A 17572-nucleotide genomic window follows, 5' to 3' on the forward strand; every position below is an offset into this window, starting at 1 on the left:
AAAGACCACAAGGTGAATTTAGAAATGAATTGCTAACTGTACCATACAAAATAATGTCTATTAATTCTCTTTTATCTACCAATTTCATTTGCAAACAATGGCCAGACGAATCCACAGACCTAACTTGAACTTTTACACCAGTTCATTTCTTCCATAAATACTGAATGACCTATACAAGCTAAATCTCTTCTCTTTTGTTCATTCTTTGTATTGCTTTTAAAGTACAGATCCTGGAAGGGAACAATTTAAAACTAGAGGCAGATAAAGTCTTAAGGAAACTTTCTATCTGTCTCACGTTCTTCCTGTAAAACCAAATTGCACTCTTTCCTCCTTTTTGGGCGGGGAGAAGGGACATAGGAATGGGAAAGAGGACTGAAAAGTTTTGCAAGGTTATTTTTGCAGTTTCCAGCTAATGCTCTCCTCACCATTAAGTACTTTAGAGAGTTAGAGTGAGCGTAGGCCTCCAAACTTTGCTGGTCCTGCACAAGCTGTGCTGCTACTGGCTGCTCAGAGTATCAACTGGATACTACAGTTACTGTCAATTGCAGTTGCTCCACAGATTCTCCTCCTCCTCAGAGAAGGCATCTGCTCTTGGAAGTCTTGATCCCACAGGGTTGGGGCATATTAGCTTCTTTTGGTCTAAGGTAGTGTGCTGTGATGCTGCTGAGCCTTCTATAACTGTGTCCTTAAGCACCACCTGAAATGACTTCCCCCTTAGCTTACATTACCACTGAGAAGCACTGCTCCCTATATTATAAACCCATCATTAATATTTTGTTCACTAATGTGTGTGAATTGGCATAAATTATCATTTTCCTTACCCAACTTTCAGTAGTATTTGTAAAATACTAAATTGTTGTTTATTATCTTTGAACTAGACCACATTAGCTAGTTGGATATACAACCCAAAATTTAATTGTATCCCTTTGTTGTTGTTTTGACAATGATAGACACAGAATTTACTGCTTGCATCATCTGATTTGCAAAGCAAAATTTCATGATTTCTAATCTTTCAGGATTCCTGAAGCAAAGTGATATTTTTTTAATGTGCTGATTTACACTTGGTTCAAAGAATGTGCTTCCAGCTTTTCAGCTATTCCACAGCAGTGTGCGAGCCTATGCTTTGGAATGAAGTTGGAAGCCTTGTGAGTTTTTTGAATGCATTAATTCTTCCCAAAGGGCTTACTTTTAGGAACTCTTACAATGGTGTATTTCCAATCTCTTTTTATAACGGCTCAGTTTTCAGAAAGTTTGGCGTGAACCAATGAATATAATTTCAGAGTGGATATTTCTCCTAATAACATCTACACAACAGAAAGAGAAGAATGAAACATTTCAAACAGAGAATATTTAATTTTACTCAGCTCATGAGCCTTCCCTCACCAGTGGGTTGATTGTTCATTCTTTCACAGATTGAGGCAGGTAACTGTATGATGGTCAAAATGCTTGTTAAAAAGATTAAAACAGCTGAAGAGTTAGCGAGAATCCATTACAACTAGTTCATTTAATATTGCTTAGAAACATTGTACAGCAGTGTAATGATAGACTTTAATTTATTCCAATTATCTTTTGTTCACTTAGATTTATGAACTGCGGAACTGAAATAATCAGCCCTTGTGCTCCTTAGACTTCTAAGAACATCCTTTCATGGGCACTGCAAAAATAATCTTTTTGCAGCCATCCCACACACTAATTACAAATGTCTATTTTTATGATAAGGAACAGATATTAAGAGACAACATAATTGCTTGTATTGATCTATCTTAGCAGGAAGGGTGGTTCATTTAATGAAATTTTCTTCAAGGTAAATATATGGGGCCAAAGACTGAAGCCCCTACTCAATTTTTACAGGCAAATCTCTAAAGGGAATAAATTGGGTGTAGGTTTGTCTGAATAAAAACTAAGTAAAACAGAATAAGGACCTTGGAATTTCTTCTACTACTACTACGTTCCATCTTAACTATTTGTCTCCTTGTATGACCATGGTATCTGAGTGCCCTTGGCTGCAACAGTGGGATCTACTTTCAGGCTGTGCACTCTGAAAATGTGGATAGAAGAAACTATATTTTTACATAGATGCACATACACACACACACAGAGCATGTGCTCAGGCATGATTTAACTAAAACCAGCAATGAGCCAATATGTTACAGGTACTAACAAAGTAGAAGTTGATAACAGGCTACACATTTTTTTTCAAGATTTGCAAAATGAAAAATAAAAACAAAAATCCTCCATTGAGGACCATACACTCCTAACACCAATCCCTCATTTATTTATAGATTTGGAATCACTGGTGCCTTAGTGGGTTGTACCACAGTGTCCTTCCAGCTTGTGATCTGCCCGAGATGGAATTCTCGGGCACTGGACTCAACTAGTAGCTCTAGAGTCTCAGTAAACAGTGCAGAAGTCACTACTCGGTTCTGCTGAAGTCAATGGAACTTTTACTTGAGTAACAACTTCAAGCATGTGTCCTTCATTTTTAAGTCTCAAGGGGGTGATGGTCTTCTGCTGTCCCTTGGAGGAACTCCCACATACATGACACCACGTGTCCCAATGTAACTAGCAGGGGGACCACCCAAGCCATAAAGTGACATGAGGATTATGGGGTTAAATTCACACGATTTTCAGAGGCTCATCAGGGAGTCCCTGACCTTAGAGTAGTTGAGGAAATCTTACGCTTCCTATCTGCATTTGAGAAAATCAGGCATGGATTTGGTAACTAGAAAAAAGGACAAGGTATTCTGGAGATATTAGAGCTACCTTTAACAACAGACCTATGCTTTATTGTATGGTTTGCTTTGGTGTTTAAGGATGGTTAACTGACAAGAAAGCAATGTGGCCAGAGTCTGGTAGCTTGTTTAACATTATTTTACGAGGGGAGAGGAGTAGTTTGACCAGACCAGAGGGAGAAAGGCACACCCTGTGCTCTTAGTCATGCTGCAAGATAGAGTAGGGGAGTCACTCAGCCCTTCACCTCCCAATGCTCGTGGCCCTCCTCCTCTTCCTTCTCCTCTGCATGATTACATTCATCTTAGAGAGAAGGAAACGGGTCTGGGGGTGGTTTCAGAGACAAAGCTGGACACTTGCTCCACCCCCTCTTGGCACTCATCTGGCTAGCTTGGGGAGTGAACCAACCAGGTTTGGTCAGCTCATGAGGTCTCTCTCCAGGCCCTGGCACAATCTTTGCTGATGTCTAAATGGCTCCTACTCACTCTCCTCGGTACTTAAGTGGCCTGAAAATGGCATACCTGGGACTCCCACTATGCTGTCAGCTAAGCCATATCACCCCTCAGTTAAAGAGGAAAGTTTGGGAAGAAATTTTCTCTCAGGACAGCATGGGCCATTGCTCTGAGGATTTTCAGTTTTTGTTGTTTTGCTTTTTACTTACTCACAATACCTGGGAAGCCTTTTTGGGTGGGATGGGCTTTGAGAGTCAACACAACATTTAGCTGGTGTCCAGCATGGGATTAGTGTAGCTGTCAGTTGACCAGCTACTGGGATAAACCTGAGCACAGGACTCAAAGCACTGGCTAAATTCACTTTTTGTAGAGTGAGAGGAAGTCTCTTCAGTGTAGCATTGGTCACAGTAACTCCCCTCCACCCCCATTCCTTAACAAGAACAGGAGGAATCAGGAGGATATCTGTGGCTGGGTAGACCTTTAGGATACTAAGCGATTGAGCCTTGTTTGTGTTGTTGGTGTAGCATAAAGTCATATTTTCCTCTATTGGACCACTGTTTTGCCCGATGGAATTTGTCATACTTTTCACCCTAGCATTAATTCATATCAATAAAAAGTTATGGTCTGCTGCTTAAACCCATCTACTGTGTGTTGTCTCTGCATTCATCTGTGTATCTGGGTCAAAAACCCTGGAAATAAACTCCAGATTCCAGTTCTGGATTAGCTTTAGAAAACACATTACAATAATGTTCAGACAGCCATTAACCCAGTCCTATCTCAAATATTATTCTCAGAGAATAATCAGCAGCACCCAGATTAATTCAACTATTCAGTGAAATAGACACAAAGTTTAACTCATTTCCCCCACACCAATCAATTTTCTCAAAACTTCAAAAGTCCACATCTCTTGGGCGTGTTTTAAATGCTTAGAGCTTTGAAAACTATAGGCCAATGCTCATTTAAGTGAATGTTTTAAGTACAGTACACAGTGGACAAGTCTTGCATAATTCATTTCTGTTAATGCTGGTAAGGAGCAAGGAATACCTTTTAAATGACAAATGGATAAATGTAACAACTAATTTTATATGACAGATTTTTTTAAAGAGTAACTTAGAAGCAGTGTATTTTTCTTTTTTAAATGTAAAATTAAAACCAGTTAACAGCTAGGGTTGACCACACATCATTCTGTCCGTGTTAGTCTCATTCAAATTAAAATATAAAACTCATCTGTATTTACACAAAGTTTTAAATAAGTATGTAATTGTGTTAAAAGTAAAAATGAGACAGAACCAATAGTCCACCATTGCTTTACATTCATCATTTTCATTTATGTACATGTACATACAAACATATAGACACTATCTCTCTCATACAAACCTCCTTAGCCTCTATATTTCACAAATAAAAACTCATTAGAAAGTTTAAATGATATCACCTACATCACGCTCTAATTTACACAAGATGTATGGCATCTTTTGAGAGCTACAGTCTTTTTACAAGACAACGTCAGATGGCTCAGAAATGCCTCTTTTAAAAAACAAAACAAAAAACCTCAGACTTGAGTTGCCACAAGATAAACTCAGATTTGTCCTGGACACCAATTTGGTAAAACATGCACATTCTGTAATCTGCCTCATCATTCAAAGAATTAGTTTACAAGTGACAAATGTGCGTACCTCCAGAAGGTTTTCATTATGATGGAAAACTCTGCTCTTGCATGGTCAGTGGGGACTGAATTCTAACAAAGCAAAGAGGAGCTCCTGAACAGTTAAGTTAACCATATCAACTCACTCAGCCAGTGGGGTTATTTCCTTTGTAGCTGTCTCTTGCTATTCAAGTTCATGACATGTTCTCCTGGTTGGTTTATACACAAAAGGATAATAAGCAGGAAATCTGATGTTTGTTGCTTAACGTCCTTAACACGCTTGTGCTGTTATTGAGTATTTTCATAGCTCACTGATGACAGGTTAGATTTAGACAGTTTTCCCATACCACTACTAATTTGATGGATTTCTCTTTTGCAGTTAATTTAAAACCTTCCCTGACACACTGCACATATAGTTCATTTTTATTTAAACAAAACTTCAAAGTGTTTGAAAGTCAGGCACAGTGGAAGGTGAATTTTTTAAATAATGAACAAATTTAAATAGATTTATTCCAGAAAAGTAAAAGAAAAATATATACGTGATCTCTGTCTGCATCATTTTTTTTTTTTTTAAATACAAGATGCATTCAGAGTTGGTACAATTTTAACAATCAAACTCCAGCTCTTTTTAGTGTCAAATTCCTTGGGAGCTAAAAGCTCCACATGCATAACCAAGGTCAGGATTTGTTTTATTGGAATGAATATTGGGAGAATTTGCTGAAGTATTTGAACTATTGGTAATCAAGATTTTTTTTGGTGAAAATAATATCAAGAGAGAGGAAAAGGCAAATAATTACCTCTTTGATTACTAAATAGGAAGAAGTCATTTTCTACTCAGGATCAAATGCATTTAATGATACCCTAGAAAGTATACTGTCAAACTATTTGCAAAAAACAATTTTTGATTTTAAACACTCTATTAATTAAAAATTAAGGGCACTATTTGCACTTTTAGAAATTTGAAAATGGCACATCCTTAAAGGAGTTTTTTCTAAGCATGAGGAGGGTTGTCTTTTTGGAAATATATTTCAGGGCATTTCCAATGCAGCACAAACCAATCAAACTCTGGTGAATTAATTTCATTGGTTATATACATAAATCAATTATGTCAGCATAGGAAAAATATAAGCCCTTTTGAAACAGTAGCCATTTTATTTTAAGAAAATGAAAAGAAAGTGCAAAAGAAATTAGAAGTTAGAGAAATCAGAAGCATCAAAAAATAAAATAAAATTCACTAATCCTAAAAGTTGTGTTTCTTTCTATTTTATGTTGTCACTCCTTATCCCATTTCATTCTTTCAGTATTTCACTCCATTTATGTCTTTCTTTTCTAAGTATTTTTAATTTAAAATTTAATGTGTACAATTCAATTTTTAGTTTTCTTTCTCTTCTTCTTCCCTTTCATTCTGTTGGGTGTATTGCAAAGCCTGCTGAAGCCAAAAGAAAGATTCTCACTGACTTCAATCGGCTTTGGATCAGGCCCTTTGTCTTTTCCCATTCCCATGTCACTGTTGTCTCTTGAGTAGGAGTATGGAGGTTAAATTACCTCTGTATTTAGCACCACTGAAGCTACTGCTGGAATACTATGTCTAGTTCTGGTGTCCACAGTTCAAAAAGGATGTTGAAAAATGGTCAGAGGTTCAGAGAAGAGGCACAGAAATGATTATAGTATTACACTCAAGAAACTCAGTCTACTTAGCTGAGCAAAGAGAAGGTTAAGGGATGACTCCATCACATTTTAAAAGTACCTACATGGAGAACATTTTATGGTGGGCTCTTCAGCATAGGAGACAAAGGTATAACAAGATCCAATGGCTGGAAGTTGAAACTAAACAAATTCAGTCTGGAAATAAGAAGCAATTCATTTAACAGTAAGAGTAATTAACCTTTGGAACAACTTCCAAAGGTTGTGGTGGACTCATCATCAGTGGTCATTTTAAAATCAAGATTGGTTGTTTTTCTAAAAGATATCTTCTACCTCAAAGAGGAATTAGTTCAGGGAAGTTCTATGTCCTGTGTTACACAGTAGATCAGACTAGATGATCATAGTAGGCCCTTCTGTTCTTATATGTCCATTTCCATATTTCTGTTTCCTGTTCTGACTGTAGGGAAATTAATGTACCGAACTGAAATGTTACCTCTGTTCCATTGTACCTTTCCACTGTAAAAATCTGCACAAGGAATATTTTATAGTTATATTAAATTTTGGCCCAGATAAAGTTGGTAGCATCTCTTTAAATAAATGTGTCTGCCTAAATAGTGTAGGATCTTTTTGACTTTCATGAAACAAAATAAATATATTTAATATTAATAAGGTTCATTACTAAGATGGCACAATATGTGCCTATCTGAAAAAAATGTTACAACATATACCTATATTTAATTTAGAAAGTTGACTCAGTCTTTATTCTGGCAAAGCTTTTTACTGGTAGCCATGCTGTGGGATGTAAAAGAACACCACATTTTATTGTTATGCTTAAGCTATACTGCTTAAACTGAATACAATTAGCAACATGTAGAAGTGCCCAACGGGATCCATTAGTTGAAATATTGCCCAGGAAGACAATTAAATCAATCAGTCCAGCACTTTAGGGTAGATCAATGCCAGCTCTTTCTTTTAAATGTTGCTCTGCAATGTGGATTAAGGGTTTGTGGGCACCTGTCCAGGTAAGAACCACCACCACTGCATGCCATTAATGACAGAATTCAATAGAAACCAAGTCTCCCCAGGGCATTAATACAGAAATAAAAAATTATGTTCCATTAATACTAGGAGAAGTGCTTCCTTACTTGATTGCTACTTTATATAAATAGTGGCCATTGGCTTTAAAGTACTACTACTCCAAAATGTAGCAGACATGGTTTAATGATTTTCTAAGCATGAAGATAAGGACTGTTTGTGCACTTATTCAGGTATAGTGTATACTCATGTTTAAATCGATTTAATTAAAGAAATATGTGCACAGTTATGGTACTTGGAATCATAATTTATTATTCAAATGTGTTAATTTACATTTACTATATGTTTTCATTTACATATGACAGGGTGATAATTCACTTGTTATCTAGGAATTACGTGGAAAATTAGACATTTTGCCTTTTAATGTGACAGCATCTTCAGGAGAACTGCAAAGATGTTTTCTAATACAAAGGACCAGATTCAAAGATATAGGGAATATTTTTACTTTTATGAATTCCAACAGCTCAGTCTCTATCCTACTAATTTGAATTCAGAAACTGACAAATATTTTTATTGATAAATTTCTGAATTTCATATTTAAAAGAAAGCCAATGCCAAACTTCTAAATATATATTTTAAAAAGGGAGGATATATATTATTTGAAATTGTAGCTGAATCTCCCTCAGGGTGAATGATGCTTGTTCATTTATAGTGAAGATATTCCTAATTAAAGCAGTTTTGTACAAGTATCCAAAACCTTTGAAACTCAGAGTACTAAACAAACAGCTCAATTATTTGCAACACTGGTTTGAAGTAAAAGCAGGACTAGGTTAATCCGGGGCTGACCTTACATTCCTTGAGCACACAAAGCTCCCAATGAGAATTAATGCAAGTTTTGGAAGTGTGGAAGGAATGTGTGACTTCTGCATCTTCTGTGGACTGAAGCACTAGTAACTGCTATAGGCAAATTTGGGGGGAAAAAGCAATTTAATATACCTGCTAACATACTCAGAGAAAAAAATAGTATAATTAAAATTGACATACATTTACATATATCATTGGTTACAGCACTTGGTGATGGTGTGGGGACAACACCATCACCAAGCCCTTCTCCCTTGAAGTGGGTGGGAGGGAGAAATTGGAGTGTGGGTGGAAACATGAGATTTCTTTTCTCGTTTCTTTCTCATTTAAAATATTTCCCTCCTTCCCTCACCTCTTCACAATTTCTCTTTCCTCTCTGACTAACCCATGTCTCCATAAAATCCAACTGGCCACTTTCTCCCATACCTGGTATATTCATATTACAGGCAGAGTTTATATAGTCTGTAGGACAAATAAGCATAGTTTGTGAAATTTATAGGCTCCAGTGGTTCAACTAGTGGATTGTTACACTTCTTGAGAGAAACAGCTAGAGTTCATGAAATTTACCACCTCTTCCAGCAGAGATTGTAATGAGCTCCCACTAACACCTCTAAGAGGTGTATTTTTGTCATGAAGAAACAACGGGAAACTCACTATACAAGAATTAATGTACATTAATTTGTGAGGGCACAATCAAGAAAGCAATTGGTGACATCTAATGTAGTCTATGCCGGAAAAGATGCTCTATGGTTATCAAGACACCCAGGGCTCAATTCTGCATTGTCAATGGGACTTTCAAGTGTGTGCGCAGTGCATAGCAATACTAACAAACAGGTATCTGTGACCTTCATTCAAGGAAGCATCCAGACTCCACAAATAAATCAAATAACCAGAGAACACTCAATCCCAACATTATTCCATGTGTGGAGCCCTTACTGACATCAGTGGAAGTTTTCAATATATGACAAGATCAGAAAGGTGGTACAAGGCCAAAGTCTGACATACTTAGTCTATACTCAGCAAAACTCCCACCGAAGTAGGCCCATAGAGAATAACTTTATAACACAGTAATAAATGTTATCATTACTGGGGTTTTTTCAAACAATACAGTGCTTTCTTTACATGAGATGTCATGGCTCATTTGAAAGTTAATTATAAAATATTATGACTCATATGGACTTACCTAATATGGGTGATGATTAAGGTTGTAGTTGGAATGAAAAAGTCATCCACTCTATCAAACTGTTTTCCCACGGGCTGAGTATGGATTGTGTGGTGAGCAATACTCCCACTGGCCTGTGTTATTACCTAGAGTAATAATAACAGTGTTACATGCTTTAAAAATACGCCAACAATTAGTTGGAATTAATGGGGTTTGATTCAAAATAATAAGCAGGTTTAAAGATACCCTCTCTGCCTCAACTCCACCATTGTCAGCACAGGAATGCTATTATATGCAAGTCAAATTAATAAATGGTAATAGTCCATCATCAGTTGCCTTTTTATTCCACTCCTGTTTGCATTAATCTTTGGCTATGCTGATAAAGAGCAGTTCAAAGGACAATGGAGTAAAACTAACTGGTATGACAGATTTTGGAGAAACATTGTGTCCAGGCTTTAACCCTGTTGTAATGATTGGGCTTACACATTTATCCTAATTGTAAGCTCAATTGTAAAAGTGCATAAAAATTATAAAACGTTACTGTAACCAACAATAACGAATGTTCATGGGAAAAGGTGCAAAGTAAGACACAAAGACTGAATTAATACAAACAAAAAAGTCCGACTAATATAATTCAAGGACTGTATTAAAATTATGACCGGTAAACAAGATAAATTAAGGATCAGAAATTAATGAACTAAAATTAATGTGCTGGAAATTGGGCCTAATTGGTGGACAAAATGATGAAGGCTACTCCACCCATCAATTTCTTTTGGGGTACTTAAAGAGATTTTGGAAAATAACTGGCTACTTCACCATCATGGCTGCTACCCCTACCATGTCCTGGGACCCGGACCATCTTCATCCTAATCCTGGAGATATAGCCTGATCAGACCAGGCCAGAGAGGGACCCAGATGACACCACCACCTCCACCAGTTCTGGAATGTGAGATTTTGTCTTTCTTACTCACACTCCCTATGTGTTCTTTTCCTTGCTAACCTTATTTCCTGTCTGTGACCAAAAAGAGGCAGCTGAAAGCAATGCCCTACAGCCTGATTCTGGTACAAATTTGCCAGGTCTCAGAGTGGTTAATAAGACAGTATGCTGTAAGGTTCCAGCAGTAAGGTTCCAAGTGAAAGTCAATATCAAAGACAAACTGAATTTTCTATCTTTGCTATTCTTTTCTATTCCCTTTTTGTGTGTTTGCCTTGTTTTATTTCTTTAGGAAACAGGATTAGTCTTTAACAGCAGCAGCCTCTAAAGCTCCAGACCATCTCAACTCATTTCTTCTCTTTTTCTCAAGAGGACAGTTACAACCATCTTTAATACCATCTAAGAGACTGTCAAACAAGATGTTTTCCACCTCTCTCAAACTCTGTCCAGCTAAAGGAAAGGAACAAGGACTGTTGTTAAAATAAAAGCCTCACTTAATACTTTGCATCTCAAATGCTTTAACTGTTTTTCCTTTTTTCTGTGTCATTAATAAAAGGTTAACAAGATGTTGAAAATTGTATTTGCCATGGTACTAAGCAGGCTAAGGTGTTTGTGTACTAAACCTTCTTTAACACTGTTTAATGTTGCACAGGGTTGTGTAACACCTTTTACTTTTTGGGCCATGTCACAGGGCAGGGTTCCCTCACTGTCCTTACTGCCAATAGTCTTCATGAACATAGAACTCATGGCAAGTTCAACACCTAGTGCTTTATTTACAGTGTGAATATAAGAACAAGTACCCCACTGCTTGAGGTTCTTATATTCTCCCAAGGCAGGGTGTGAGAGAGGAACAAGATCGCACCTCTCTGAGATCCTAGGCTTCTTTCTTTCTTCCAGCCTTCCCCTCTTCCTGTCTCTCTCTTAGCTGTCCTCAGCTGATGAGCTGAGGAACCTTGTTAACTGGTTAATCATTCAGTCCGTAACTAATTATTTCCCTAATTTGCCCCATGTGGGGATGCTTAGCAAATGCCCAGCCTGGTGAGTCAGCCTAAGGCTACACTCACTCTGTCACAGGCCCATATATTCCATCTAAATTAGTACAACCACCCTCATGCTTACTTTTTATTCTAGTACAGTTTTCTTAGGCCAAGGTACCAAGATTTTTTTTTTAAATGAGTGCCTGAAATCAGGCTGCTGAATCCACAATGGGGCATCTAAATTAAAGGGCCAGATTTTCAAAGGGCTTGTCTACACTGGCAAGTTTTGTAGCCAAAAACACCAAGTTTTGGTGACAAAAAACTTCCACCCCTATGAGAGACTTGTCTTTTTCCCTCCCTTTATTGTCAACAAAGAGCCAGTCTAGACACTGATGATTGTTCTGTCAACAGAACTAGCTTCCGCCAGTATCCCACTATGCCTGCCCTAATTGTGTACCCAGTAGTTCACACTGAAAACCACCCCACTTGCTTAGGTGCCTACACATGAATTTAGAAGCCTCAGTTTAGGCACTCATTTAAAAAAAAATAAAAAAAAAACCTTGGCCTTTATCTTTATACAGCAAAAAAGAGGATGTATGGGGGAAGATTCTGTAAAGCAGTAAGAAAGGAAAAGGTAAAATAAAATAGCCAGATACCCTGAAATTATAGTAAAAAAATGTCAGGTAGAGCAGGAGATTACCATATTGTCATGATGTTGTTTTAAACAGAAGTAGAAAATGATATGAAAAAAATAAAATTTAAGTACAACTGTTGAAATGTATTTTTTAAATTGCTCTCCAGTGACTGAACTTAGATTTGCATATGCTCACAAACATTGTAAAAGTGAAGCTATTTATTCTTTTATTTTGAAAAAAAGTTCACATTATGGGTTTTTGTTAGCTTGCCCACGTCTCTATAAAGCCCGCATAATTTTACTGAAACACAGTTTAATAATGCTACATCTAAGCAGCAAATCAACATGCTTAAAATCCGCTGAAAGCTCCAGACATTCAGTCACAGTCAGTAGCAACACATACAATCTACATTCAAAAGATATGCAGCTATAAAACATGCTATTCTTCTAACCTGTGTCACACTGCCATTATCAATTCAGTGGAATCACCCCTTTAGAAATAAAAGAAAAGGAGTACTTGTGGCACCTTAGAGACTAACCAATTTATTTGAGCATGAGCTTTCGTGAGCTACAGCTCACTTCATCAGATGCATACCGTGGAAACTGCAGCAGACTTTATATATACACAGAGAATATGAAACAATACCTCCTCCCACCCCACTGTCCTGCTGGTACTAGCTTATCTAAAGTGATCATCAGGTGGGCACGAAAGCTCATGCTCAAATAAATTGGTTAGTCTCTAAGGTACCACAAGTACTCCTTTTCTTTTTGCGAATACAGACTAACACGGCTGTTACTCTGAACCCTTTAGAAATGAATACGATGAAAACAACCAACTTTAGTAAACAAATTCACCGGTTATCTGAATTATTTTCAGGTAGTTCACTTTATCACCATTGTTGAGATTATTAATATTATGTTTAAAGGAAGACAAACAAAAATGTTGTTATTAAGCAGATTGTCAGGTTTCCATATAATTTAATAATTTTGGAACTAGATGCTTTTAAATCACTTTTTATTTGACGAATGAAAAGGTATTCCCAGTGAAAAATTAATCTGGGTATACAATGAAAACGATCTTCCCCAACACCGTTTTGTTTAAGTGTCTTAGTTTCTATATTAAAAAAAACCCCACACATGAACCAAATATTTTATCTCTATTTTTCTTCTCTTAAGTAGTGTTTTCCATTCTTTTTGCTCAATTTTGAGAGATGCTGAGTTCTTCTTGGGAGGTGACGAGCCTTCTAGACTCCCAGTGATGTCAGTGACTGCTCAAGATCCTCAGCACCTGCCATGATCAAACTATATATTTGCTATTTTGTCATGCACACAAGTATCCTCCCAGGATATGCGGATCCCATCAAGGCCCTGATTGGGGAAAGCATCCTTATTCAAGACATTAAATGTTTGCTTAAATGCTATCCTGAATAGGGATGGACATATATAAGGGCTTGCATGCTTAGCTGAACGAGGTCCCAAACTTATGACATAAAAATTTTGAACCCAGGTCTCTAGATGGTAAAATGCCAGGATATGAATCTGCCACTGACCTGTTGTTAGTGTTGCTAGTGCCCCACTGCTTAAGGTTCTTATATTCTCCCAAGGCACGATGTGAGAGAGGAACGAGATCGTACCTGTCTGAGATCCTAGGCTTCTGGTACTGCTATTTCTGGAGCTCATATGTATTCTGCATCAGCAGAGAGTGTAGTTTGTTGATTCAGACCTCGATGTTTTTCAAAGAAAGACCAAAGGCTCGGTTCGGTGGTGAAGGCTTGGCAAGGTTTATTGTCAGCAAAGCACTGTGCTAGTGCCCTGTCCAATGGGTCACAGGGACACTAACACATGTATGTCCATGACAAGGTACCGGCTCAATCAACAGCATTATCCCCTAGGCCAATACGAAGACAGCCCTCCTTCCACTCTCTTCTTATACATTGATACAAACAAGTTACATATTAAATTCCATATGTTGTTACCACCTTTGTACTTTGTAGTTCAAACAAAACATCCTTATCCATTATCCTGTCATCCCATCCTTATCTTTACAGGAGGTCTGTGGTTTCCTGTACCACCATCTTAGGAATTTGTTTACATACTGTTGAACACTCTGTGTGTTCCTATGCCATTCTCTCAGGTCAGGGACATGCTTACTAGTTAGCTGATACCGAGTGTCACTATTCTGACAAGGCCTGCTTTGATTCATAACCTTTCTTTAGTTCATATTTTAAGCTGAGGGCTCCAGCAAGGCCTGCACTACCCACTGACATTTGTTAAGCTTGAGTATTAGCATCACTACAAAGATTCACAAAGTATACTGACCTGCAATGTCGGTGAATTCTTCTCCATGTTTCCCCAGCTGAGCACCCATACCTGATCATGTGATTTGTCATAGTGTAGTTTCACTGGAACAGGGTCTGTGCTTACTGCCTATAGTATAAAAAAAAGTAGAAATAATCACTCTTTTTGATTTCGGAAGAGAAAAATAAAATAGAATAATACAAGAAATTATGACTGAATGAGATCTTCGAGATGCCATAAGACCACATATAAAAATCAGGCTGCCAATTGTTGAAGCAGGTCTCTGATTAATTTGAAGCTACTGTACTTCTGCTTAAATAGTAATCTTCATTATTTGCATAACATGACAGATATATGTTCACTCAGCATCTGACTGTATACTGTACTGGAGCTACAAAGAAGCTCAAGACAAAAGTGGTAAGTCAGCCAAAAGTTTATTTAACCTCCTTACCACATTGTATATTACATTTAATGAATATGGATAAGGGCATTTTTGACTGAAAAGGGAAGGGCATTTTGATAATGTATTTCGCTAAATGTTTTGCATTTCTCTTGAGTTGTAGATCAAAGTTTGAAAAATCTCCCTAAAAATTTCAGAGCTTAAAGCAGCAAGCACATTTGTACAGCACATTTCTTTCCCAGCTGGATTACTTAAATGACAAGGCCACCATCAATAAGGAAACAGTTTGTATAGTATTGTGTATAGATTAGTACTTTTATTAGTCAGTCAACATTTGTTAATGGTTGGTATTTAATTTACTAAACTTGAAAGAAATGACTGCTATGAAAATGTTCTTATTCTACCTAATTGGGTTCTTCTGCTACAGATCAATACTACTTTTGTTTTTAAATTCATTGCAGTTCATATTTTGATATTTTCGTATTTTTACAAAATACGTTCAGTACAACATCTCACCAACCCTTAACAGTATTTACAATAGAGGCAGAATTGTTAAAAGTAGGTAACACCTGCCTTCTCTTATTCAGAGTGAAAATCTTATTGCACTATATAAAATGTTCTCAATTGGATGGGACAATACTGGTTCTGGGGTATTTGCGGGAAACTATGTGGGTGGGTGAAAGATGTTCTGGTTTGGATTCTAGCTACATTTTTGGCAGCTCTGACTTTTCAATTTGATTAAAACTACTATGTGACATCATATGCAATAAGACCCCAGAAGAGGCCTGGAGCCCATCTTCAAAAAGAGAAGATAAGAGAGCTAGCTTCAAAAGCAAACAAACAATCTATATTTTATACTTTTGAGATCATATAGGATACATCTACACAGCAATCAAAGATGTGATTGCAATTCAGGAAGGCATACCTGCATTAGCTTTAATCTAGATAGTGTGGTTGAAAGTAGCAGTGAAGATACAGCATCTTGAACCTTGGACCAGGCTACGGTTTCAGGTGCAACTGTACAGTTTGTGTTAAGGCCTGTATTGCCATGCCTTCACTGCTATTTTTAGCCATAGTAGCTAGATTAAAGCTAGTGTGGATATGCCTACCCAAGCTACATTCACATCTTTGACTGCAGTGTAGACACACCCGTAGTGTGAGATCTTCATTATGATATTACAACAGAAACCTCACTAATTGGAAAAAAATATGTCAGGATGCAATGTCATTTCAAGGCTGTGGAACATATAGAAAAGTGTATTGGGCTGACTCAAAGAAAATGTATTCATGCTAGTTCAGAATTCCACCAGAACTCTTCATATAACCGTAATAAAATACAGAAATATTTAAACGTTTAAATTAATTGCAAAGCTAGACAAAAATTGGGAATAGAGAAAAAGTAGACTTTTTCCTCCCAGTAATTGTAATAATTCACTAATGGCTGGATTCAGAGACTTAGATCCTGCCACTTCAGGTGCCTGAATACCAGAATCAGGCCACAGTGGAATTCACAAAACCTCTGCTCAGCTGCCCCCAAGTCCTACAGGGGTACAGCATCACCATGGCTGAGTTTCTTTGTGAATCTAGCCCCAAATCAATCAATCTGGAGTAATTCTGTTGGTATCAACAGTTATACCAGTGTGAGATCAGAATTTTGGATCCAGTAACATTCCCTGCTCTTCGAAGCTTTGTGATCAAGTCCTAGTAGGTCACAGAGTTCAACAGGCTAATTCAGTATAACTAATTTGAGTTCCGTGCCTCTTCAGCCCAACCAATTATTTTAGATATTTGCATGCTCTTCTTTCCTTTCTTGGAAATGGCTTGTTAACAAAATCACACCGCTGAGAACATATCTGAAGACTTTATAAGTGGAGGACAACAAAGCATTTGATTAAGTGACACATTGTATTATAAGTGAAGTAAAACAACTGTAGGGCTAATTTTTCTATTTTGGTCATTACAGTAGAAAAAATAACATGTGGCACTCTGTTTTTTGGTCTTGCCATTATGGAACTCTAAAGCACAGCTTGTTTATCAGTTTGTCAAGGAGAGTACCAGCTGGCTAATTAAGTGAACCTAATTTAAACTAATGATGTCGATCCTCAAGATAATGCACTAATGGCTGGATGAGACTGCAGATGATACTTAACTGTACTCCTGAGGGCTCAGAACAAGCCTCTTCTGCATCTAAGCAAAACCTGATTTTCCTTTTGAAGACACAAAATGAAGCCAGTTGTTTACTAGCTCTTTTTAAGCAGCAAAATCACTCCTGTAAAAAGTCATTCACACTTTATAAAACTTTTATAGTACTGTTGAGTTAAGCTACTTACTGTCTAAAACAATAGCTAGACTGCTGTACTATTTAATTTGCCTCAAATTTCCATTTAGCTACTTCAAAGGAAAGGTATGAATGACAAATATTTATGATTACACGTGAATGATTCCATTTCTTCCTTCTTGGTAGTGCCCCAAATTCCCAATCCCAATCCCCATTGTGCCAGACACAGCACAAACACAGAAGACAATCACTGCCCTAAAGATTTGCTTAAGGTCCATATCCTGCAGATACTTAATTTTATGCATGTGAATATCCAACTAAAGTCAAAGAGCTCATTCGTGCTTAAAGTTAAGCATGTGCTTGTTTGCAACAACCATTTGTAACTCAGAACATTCAATATAGGATCGGTCATCTCATCTTCACTATTTTATATATTTCCCTAAAAACCATCATCTTAGAACCAAATTGTCACAGGTGTACCTCTACATTTTTTCCTTTACTGTCGATTTTTATCAAAGAAAT

General features: G+C 37.2%; 1 protein-coding gene across 4 annotated transcripts in view; it reads right to left on the bottom strand.

The window, feature by feature from the left end:
- FSTL5 (follistatin like 5) overlaps window positions 1-17572 on the bottom strand; it is a 576686-nt gene that overhangs the window by 24353 nt on the left and 534761 nt on the right. For all 4 annotated transcript variants that reach the window (XM_048847574.2, XM_048847577.2, XM_048847576.2 and 1 more), the window contains 2 exons: window positions 14394-14501; window positions 9551-9675 (listed from right to left, as the gene is read on the bottom strand). In XM_048847574.2, the coding sequence (XP_048703531.2) occupies window positions 9551-9675; window positions 14394-14501 (233 nt within the window). The remainder of the gene's footprint in view (window positions 1-9550; window positions 9676-14393; window positions 14502-17572) is intronic.

This window comes from Caretta caretta, chromosome 4, assembly GCF_965140235.1.
Source record: "Caretta caretta isolate rCarCar2 chromosome 4, rCarCar1.hap1, whole genome shotgun sequence".
Taxonomy (NCBI): Eukaryota; Metazoa; Chordata; order Testudines; family Cheloniidae; genus Caretta; species Caretta caretta.